Below are 8,952 nucleotides of genomic sequence, written 5' to 3' on the forward strand. Positions count from 1 at the left end.
TTGTCTAGCTTGTTTTGTAATTTTTGAATCTGGCCATAAATGTATTGTGGCCTCCATAGTGCCCCTAGATGAAAATTTATATTCTAGGAAAAACTAGAAATATTTTTCCTATGATACATATTCCCAAAAAAAACTTTAAATAAAATCCTATTACTATTAGTGACTTATTAGAAAATTACAAGAAATATTTTAAAATTTTCTTAGGAAAGTTAAATGGACTTTTTATTGCCTCTTCTAGGGAAATAAATAAAAATTAATAATCAATCTAATATATTATTATACTTATCGATAAATTTTTAATCAAATAAAATGTCACACACAAAATTGCAATGAAAATTGCTTTATGCTAAAAGTATTATAGCATAAATATTTATTCAAAAAAATTTGATACAGTTTTCTACCCCATCTTGGTGAGAAAATCTTATTTAGAAAATTATATTAATTTTAATATGAATTTTCAATTAGAAAAATATTTAAAAAAACATGAGACACTAATAGTTCATATAAACTTATTTCTATAAAATGTATTTTAAATTTTTTCAAAAGCTATGAGGAAGGAAAGTTAAAGGAATTTTTTTTTACTTAATGATCTAGCACGCGTGCGGGGGAGGGGAGAGATGACGGAAATGGCGGCGATGGCTAGGAGAGGAAGAATCGAACAGACGGCCACAGAGGCAGCCAGTGAGCAAATATCGACGGCGGTAGAGGCGGCAACAATAGCCAACGAAAGGCCCCCCCCGCTCTCGTTCACGCTCCCGACTCCTGCTCCCAATCCGAGACCGATCCCAACTCACGAGCAGGCTCGTGAGCCAACGAATCGAACCTTGCTTCGGTCGAGCTCGGCTCGTTAATTTAAACGAACCCCTAATAGTTAATCATAAGTATGGCGATGCTAATGCTTTGTAGATTACTCTTGTTCTTGGTCGTCAATGGCCTCGCTTCAATCACATGCGAAATTGGTGCCTACTGTTTGCTTGTAGAGAATTTTGAAAGCCGCATCTGATTAACCAGGATATCAAACTGAAATTTATATTAGTGGCTATTCACTTATTATACAATTGCCTTGTGCAGAAAATGCCTTATTGGGCTCATGTTAAATTTTCTCATAAATCGCATCTTCTCATCTCAAACAATCTCCACCAAACTTTGCTCTTCAAGCTTGAGCAGATATGTTCAAACAATGGAGAGGGGCAAGCGACTTAGAACCCCTGCAACGAAGTCACCAAATCTTGAGGCCGCAGGTGGACAAGCTCAGCATTTGGTAAAAGATCAAAACCTCATAGCACTGCGACACACCTAGATAATCTTGAAAAAAAAAAAAAAAAATCATGTAGACAGTTGGACACTCAGCCGATGAGGAACTTCAGGACACAATTCAAAATTCCAAAACAATTAAGTATTACTGTCACCCCACTAAGCTAAAGTATCCATCATGGCATCAAAACAACTAATCTCTTTTAAAACCAACATTTGCCTTTGAAAAAAAAAGCCACAACAGATGGATATGGTGATAAGGAAGATGATAATTCTACAGCCTCCTCCCTCTTCTTCCACCCTTTCTACGGGTGCTGTCAGTTGGAATAGGTGTGACGTCCTCTGAAATAAATAACAAGAGCGGATCAGAACTAAACAGAACTCAACAAGAGCAACAAGAGCAGGTGCTCAGTTACTTAAAAGCATGTTCAACGGTGATGAGATTTTTTTTTGTACATATAACTAATACCAAGTATAGACCAGAACTCAACAACAAAGAGGAGAGTTATTGTGAGAATACATACCAATACGACCAACTCTCATTCCAGATCGAGCTAGGGCCCTAAGAGCTGACTGAGCGCCAGGACCAGGGGTCTTTGTCTTGTTTCCACCTGTTGCTCTAAGCTTGATATGCAGAGCTGTAATTCCAAGCTCCTACATAAAGAAATAGCATGAGATAAACAAAATAGTTGATGAGAAAACCATCTAGATTAACTGCAACTTTTGATAAGGATTTGGGGACAATAAGTTTTCTTGTAATTCACTTATGAGTTGAGACAAAAAGTAGGGGTGGCACCGAGCCAAACCGGCTCGAAAAAAAACTCGGCTCAGTTTAGTTTTTACTTGAACTTGACCGACTCGTTTAGTATAACAAACCAAGCTCGCTTGTTAGATCGTGAGCAGATTTGTTAGTATGTATTTTTTTATGAAAATACCCCTCACTTTAATTGCTCTCATCACTTTAATTGCTCTCATCAATTTCCTCTTTACTTGGTTGATAGTTGCTCTTATTTATCTCAAACCTCAAAGACGATCGATCGTTCAACCCTTTTGGGTCCCTTAACATCAGATATTGTTGTTTACCAATAGAATAAATACTATTGATGGAGGTGTTAGCTTTTTCTTTTAGGTCTATTAAACTGATTATTAACCATTAGTATGTTCCATTGCAAAATCTTGGACTCCTATGTGATAGTTTGCAGTTCAATGGTACTAAGTTCATCATATTAAAAATTTTCCGCAAAATTTTTGGGGCTCAAACTCAAACTCAAACTCTGTTAAAAATTTTGGGCTCGAGCTTGAGGTCAAGGTCTAGTTCGAAGTATTCAAATCAAGCCAAACTCGAACGTATGAAGGTTCGAGCTTGGCTCAGCTCAATGCTAGCCCTAACACAAAGAAATCTCCACGAATGATAACACTAGTTTAAGAAAAAATAGACACCTTGCAACGCTGTGCAACATCTTGTGCAGCAAGCATGGCAGCATATGGCGAAGACTCGTCCCTATCTGCTTTGACTTTCATTCCACCTGTTAATAAATTAAAAGATAAATAAAACTTTTATGCTCATATCATAAGAGTATTACACGAAATACTCCTTTTTTAATCATCTAAAGCAAATGCATATATTGACATAAACTTGTCATGATTTTTGACACTTTCAAGGAAATGACTACTATACAATTCATAGTCCTAAGATCCACAACCCCAATAATAAATAATGGAAACACAACAGAGAAATTAAAAATAAGTAGCAAAATACCACACAAACATGGTCTCTCAACTCAACCAGGTAAACCCACAACTCAGCCAGATTAACCCAGATTTGGGAGAAAGTAGGCAGTACACAAGGTTGGAGTCGAACTAAAATACTACACCAAGACAAACTCCTGCTAGCTCTGATTCAGGCTTCTGAATTCAGAAGAATCAATCCAATTGAGGTAACCCTGATGGTACCAAGTGAAATCTGGAGGCCAGGTTGCAGAACAATGACTAAAATTACCACAACAAGAGAAAGAAAGATACAAGCCATCTGCTTGCATCTCTAAAACAGAAACATAAAAACCATTGTGAAAATGAAATCAGGACAAAGTACTGTCAAAAGACACCCATTCCTCCAAAGTTTCTTTTCATCTCTTTCTTTTTGCTCTAGGATCCCTACTGCCACTACTTTCAGTGCCATGCAATAACACAAGAGACCTCTAATGTGCCTCTTATATCACCTCTCATGTGACATAATTGAAAAGGTGAGGACTCGCCCCATTTGCTCAAGAGCAAACAAACAAAAAAATAAAGACAACCAAATAGGTGGAAAGCTGGGTTTTCGCCACGAGTGCTTTTTATTCCTATAATTTAAAATTTCTTTCTACCTCCTCAAAGGAATGTAGACAATCAAATGTAACCAAGAATATCATAAGAATATCATAGTTTCTCATTTTTGAGGTGATTGCCTATAAACATTTTAGTTGATTTCATCTCAATCTTTCTTCCATGATTTCTTTCCTTCAGGTGAAAGAAACAACCACAGCAAGTTTTTTGAATAACAGATAGCACATAAAAGGCTAGAAAAAAACCAACAATTCAGAATAAGAGATATCTCATACCAGTAACACGCACCATGGTTTCACGCCCAGACAAATCAGTAACGTGCTGTCAAACCAAATAACAAAATGTCATAAAAAAGGCACTGAAGAAATGCAAACTAAAAACACGTAATTATAAGGTACTCACAATGAATGTATCGTTGAATGAAGCAAAGATGTGAGCCACACCAAAGACATGTTCACCCTCTCTCACAGTGGGGCCAAGGTTCACATTCTCCTCCTTCGGCTCCCTGGTCTTCTTTCTTCCAGACTAAAGAAAAACCCCAAGAGCACAAGTGAGCACAACTCAGAATTCAAACAGCAAAAACACGTAACAAGAGATCCTATAGAGCAAAAACAAGCACATCGTAAAGCTATACATCGACTGAGATAATGCAGGACATCAAGGGCTATTTCATTTGTATCCTGCCCACACAAGGTTGGGGCAGTAACTTTGGTCGATATAAAATCGAATTTCCATATCGACGCAGTAAACTGAACCCCCAACAAAAGGCGCAGAAACGATGGCAACGCCCTAGAAAACTAAATATACGATAAGCATGGAAACGATGAACGAAGAAAATGCTTATACCATGATTTCCCACTGACGGGGGGGGGGGGGGGGGGTTGTAGACTCGAAGATCAGAAAAACTAACGCTTCCACCTTCTTCCCCCGTCGAACCTCTCGTGGAAGAGATAAACTCCAACAGCCGCCTTGATATAGATACCTCGCTCTATTAGTTAGGGTTCTATATCTTATTCCGTAAATACCCCTAAATAATTGTCCTGTCCCCAGACTCCTTTGAACCGGTTTGGACTTGGAGTTGGGACTAGCGACTCACCCGACCGACTCTGGTACCCCAACTCAGAGATCAAAGGTGTTTAGAGATGAGATCCCGTCCCTGCCTCAATAATCTGAAAATTCTGCTAATTATTATTTTATTTATTTATTTTTGGTCTTTCGTTCTCATTTGGATACTCGGTATCCACAATAGGTAGCACCATTTTGCTCACTGCAAGCATTTTAGTGAAAAGTAACTAATTACAACTGTTACATCCATATTCATTAGAATTACAAGAGAGAATCAGGAAGTTTTACAGTTCTGAAATGAACACAAACGAATTTCTAGTGTATATATACCGCTTAACAATCTTCTGAATCATCAACTCCATCAGGCTTAGACAACCAAATTCAATCACATAAAACCAGCTATGACAACCACTCTGGTACTGGCTTTACAAATAATTCTTAGAACCTTAACAAGCTCAAATAATGATCATCTAGTTAGATATTTAACTTGATATTCCAACCAAGAGAAACAAGTACACTGTTCCTTAGTATTTGACAATGGATACATTCGGCTGACTCCTCATGAAGAAGAGAAAAGCTTTCTAAAAGAGCAGTTTCCCTGTAGAAGCTTCTGCCTCCACTCTCTTAGGTGCGGATCAGCTTTCATGTGGACGTTCGTACTCGTCAGCTTTTCTTGAATAACTCACTAGGGGATTTACAATGTGTTTGTGTAGTCAAACCCAGCTAAAAGATAAGTTTCAGGGTAGAGAAAGAATAACACCGATAGCAGCAGACAGATTCATGGAAAGAAGAACTCTAGAATCCCACTTAACTCCTGCTACCATTCTTGCAAGATCATGCTGGATTTTATCTGATCATCCATCATTCAATAAGTTAAAAGAGTTCCAGACAAAATAAGATAAGAAAGCAGTTGTGCTCCTATGGTGACAAGAACATATTACATCAGTGCACCAAATTTTAAACAGAATTGACACTAGATTACTCAAATTATATGTATCAACGTGAGTACTAGATGTGAAGAATACCTTTTATGCATTTTACAGAACACACCACACAGCTTGCTTAGGTTAATAAATCCCATCACTGACATGAAACACAAGAAACCGGGTCAAGCTAGGAGGACAAGTACTGCAAAATGCCAAATTAGAGAAGATCAACAAACCATTTCCAGGGGCTTTAGGCGTGTTGGAGATGGAACAACACATGCTGAACTACGCTCCATGGATAGGTTAAGTGAAGTAGGCTGTGTGTCCGAATTTATCTCGCTCTTGGGAGCAAACAACCTATCGGATGCTGTTCTCTCAGAAACTAGGAGAGCTGGTTTGGTATTAACTCCTCTTGTTCCATTTATTGCAGCATTACCAGCCTGAATCCGAAAGACAGAAAACTGAGAAATAGAAATCAACCAAACCATAACAGAGGAAACAGAGAGTTCTTCATACATTTTGAGGTAGGTCTTTGATGTGGACAATGATGATTGTTATATCATCAGTTCGATTCTCATGATCAAGCCATATCTTATATGACTCTGCAGCAATTGCAGCACAAGCATCGCGAGGGTCCATAAATTTGACCACCTGCATTAAGTAAGAGCAGTGTTTTTATGACGCCCAACAAATTGATCCAAAGCAAGACACTTCAAATGAAACACAACAACAAACAGAACGGTGTTTCGAATAACCTCCTCAAGAGAAATTTCTCTACCTACAGTCAAAGTAATGCTTCTCTGCTCCTCATGTCGAAAAGTTACTTCTATCTATTCATTTATAACTCAAGATTAAACAGACCTGTTTGCTAACATCATAATTTCTTTAGCCTACTTAGAGGAGGCCAAAATTCCTTATTAAGAAGGGATGACAACTCATAATCTGATGAAAAGACATCCTGTTAATTGTAATTTCAGTTCCAACAGCCAGATGCCAAGTTAAGGAAACTTTACCAGGTATGACATCATAATAATGAAAAATCACGAAGAAAAGTGGTTGTTCATTTATTTACGACATATTTTTGCATAGTGTTGGACTAAGCAAAGGAAAAAACACTCTTGTGAACATATTGAGCTTAAGAACATTATAGGGCAGAATTAAGAAGTCATTTCCAAAAGAAATGATGTGAATATACAGACAGACAGACATATAGATAGATAGATAGATAGATAGATAGATAGAAGGGATGACTAATCATTCCTTATTAAGAAGGGATGACTCATCATACTCTGATGAGAAGATATCCTGTTAATTGTAATTTCAATTCCAACTGCCAGACGCTAAGTTAAGGAAACTTTACCAGGTAAGACATCATACTAATAAAAAATAAGAAAGAAATGTGGTTGCTCATTCATTCGGTACATATATTTGCATAAGGTTGGACTAAGCAAAGGGAAAAAACCACTTGTGAGCATATTGAGCTTAAGTACATCACAGGGCAGAATTAAGAAGTCATTTCCAAAACAAATGATGTGAAGATAGATAGATAGATAGATAACTTCTGTCTATTCACCAAAATACATCTAAAACTACTATTTTTCTCCTTACCATGTTCACAACTGCCTGACTGTTGAGAAATTCAAACACCCCATCACTTGCAATCACAAAAAACAGGTGGTCCTGTGTGATTTGGAGCTTCAGAATCTCAGGTTCTGCATTAACTCCTATCTTCTCAGCAGTAGAATCACCAACGCTCCTAGTAAATGCCGTTCCTGGATACATTCCATTCTGCACCCAGAGCCTTGGCGGGTCCCCACCATCACTTTCTTCACTCCCCCATGTCTGGATATTTGGATCTTTGATTCCTTCCACCTGATCAACGCTCAAAACTCTGGCACCGCAGAGCTTCACCCTCTCATATTCATCCCTCCGAAATGGGGTCTGATCACTGGAAAGATCTTCGGCAACTACACCAGAATTCCCTCTACTCACACCCAGTATTGCCCTAGAATCACCCACATTGGCAACATAGAGAGTGTCACCAATAACAAGGACGGTTATAGCAGTAGTCCCACTCATTGTATCATCAATCTCACTGTCGTGGAGTTCCTTATTTACAGCTAAGAAAGCAGAAGTATATGCTTTTATAGGGTCATCTAACAATGTGGGATCATTTGCCAGTAATTCCACTAATCTTTCTCGAACGAAATTGGCACAGTGCGCGCCGAACTGGCCATGCCCGTCAAAGACACCAAAGAAGTGGAGGTTTGGGTTACCTTGGAGCTGGGTTCTGATGCAAAAAGAGTCCTGGTTTTCTCTATCAGGAGAGTCGGGGTAGTAGCCATGCTGTGTGAGGAAGGCATATTGAAGCTGGTAGTTGTGTGAAGGTACAATTGCACACCCAATTGGGCTTTCAGTAAGGACATGACGGAGATTGTGATGATCTCCGACGTTACGGGGATCATAAATACTGGCGTCGGTGGTATTTTTGACATCGTCATCAGATGATGAGGACTCGTAATGGGCACAACACTTTGAATTGGCACAGCCCATCTCAGTTGCGAGGGACAGCCACGGAAAACAAGCCACAAAGTCGCGGAAGGTCGCAATTTCAGCCTCAGAAGAAGGTAGCAAATCTAACGTTAACATAACCCTTTCACCAAGAAAGTCTAAAAATCGGATCTTGAGGTATCAAGATAAGTAAAATGCATATAAACTCACTACGTTGAGGAATCAGCTGTAGATAAAGGTCTCCAACGTAGCGGCAGTTTCTTGAGCAAAACCGAAGATAACGAACAGCAACAGAATTTCAGCAAAAGACGAGACTGGGAGCCATTTTTGCAGAAGTTTGAAATTGTTATTGGTAAAAGGGTATCTCCAGGAACAAGTTTTTTCGGGTGCTTGAACTGAATTTCAGCACAAAACAAGAGAAAGAAGCCCTAATTTGCCAAGCTTCTTCAAGGACTTCGTGGTTATGTAGGGGCACCTCTGATAAGGTTTTTTCCTCACGGAAGTTTTGTTCCTTTTTGAAGCTTGGAGGAAGGAATTCTTGACAGAATCAAAGAAAGACTTCAACGACAAAAACCCTAAAGCAAAACATAGAAACGCCCCAAAAGCAGAAGGCCATTCCCGAGATAAACGTCTACTGATAGAAGCATTTGGATTTGATTAACTTGAAATGGGTTTATCTCAAAACTAGCTTTGGTCATGCCTACACGAGGTATCTGTAAACCACCTCTCATGGTTCAAGAAACACCGAGTCTAGAGTCTAAAGTTCAAAACCTCGAGGAAAAAATTAAAAAAGTTCTATAAAACAGAGGAAGCAACGACGTCTACTGCAGAACGCTGATATCGCAAAGTTGCAACTTGCAAGTCGAGCTTA

General features: G+C 38.7%; 2 protein-coding genes across 2 annotated transcripts; both read right to left on the minus strand.

Moving 5' to 3' along the window:
* Positions 1–1,301: 1,301 nt before the first annotated feature.
* Positions 1,302–4,533, minus strand: LOC137955820 (small ribosomal subunit protein uS11y-like). The gene is made up of 6 exons (XM_068802974.1): positions 4,426–4,533; positions 3,982–4,104; positions 3,855–3,900; positions 2,695–2,780; positions 1,779–1,908; positions 1,302–1,596 (listed from the first exon to the last, which is right to left on the minus strand). Exons 1-6 carry the CDS (start codon positions 4,426–4,428, stop codon positions 1,529–1,531), a joined length of 456 nt encoding a protein of 151 aa, XP_068659075.1. The 5' UTR covers positions 4,429–4,533; the 3' UTR covers positions 1,302–1,528.
* Positions 4,534–4,872: 339 nt separating this feature from the next.
* LOC137955935 (probable protein phosphatase 2C 35) lies at positions 4,873–8,952 on the minus strand. The gene is made up of 5 exons (XM_068803163.1): positions 7,179–8,952; positions 6,087–6,221; positions 5,807–6,010; positions 5,670–5,727; positions 4,873–5,494 (listed from the first exon to the last, which is right to left on the minus strand). Exons 1-4 carry the CDS (start codon positions 8,217–8,219, stop codon positions 5,725–5,727), a joined length of 1,383 nt encoding a protein of 460 aa, XP_068659264.1. The 5' UTR covers positions 8,220–8,952; the 3' UTR covers positions 4,873–5,494; positions 5,670–5,724.

The sequence above is a fragment of the Aristolochia californica genome, unplaced genomic scaffold (genome assembly GCF_029961685.1).
Source record: "Aristolochia californica isolate CCGP_79_NKW_82.1479 unplaced genomic scaffold, dmAriCali1.0.hap1 SCAF_2, whole genome shotgun sequence".
In the NCBI taxonomy this organism is placed as follows: domain Eukaryota; kingdom Viridiplantae; phylum Streptophyta; class Magnoliopsida; order Piperales; family Aristolochiaceae; genus Aristolochia; species Aristolochia californica.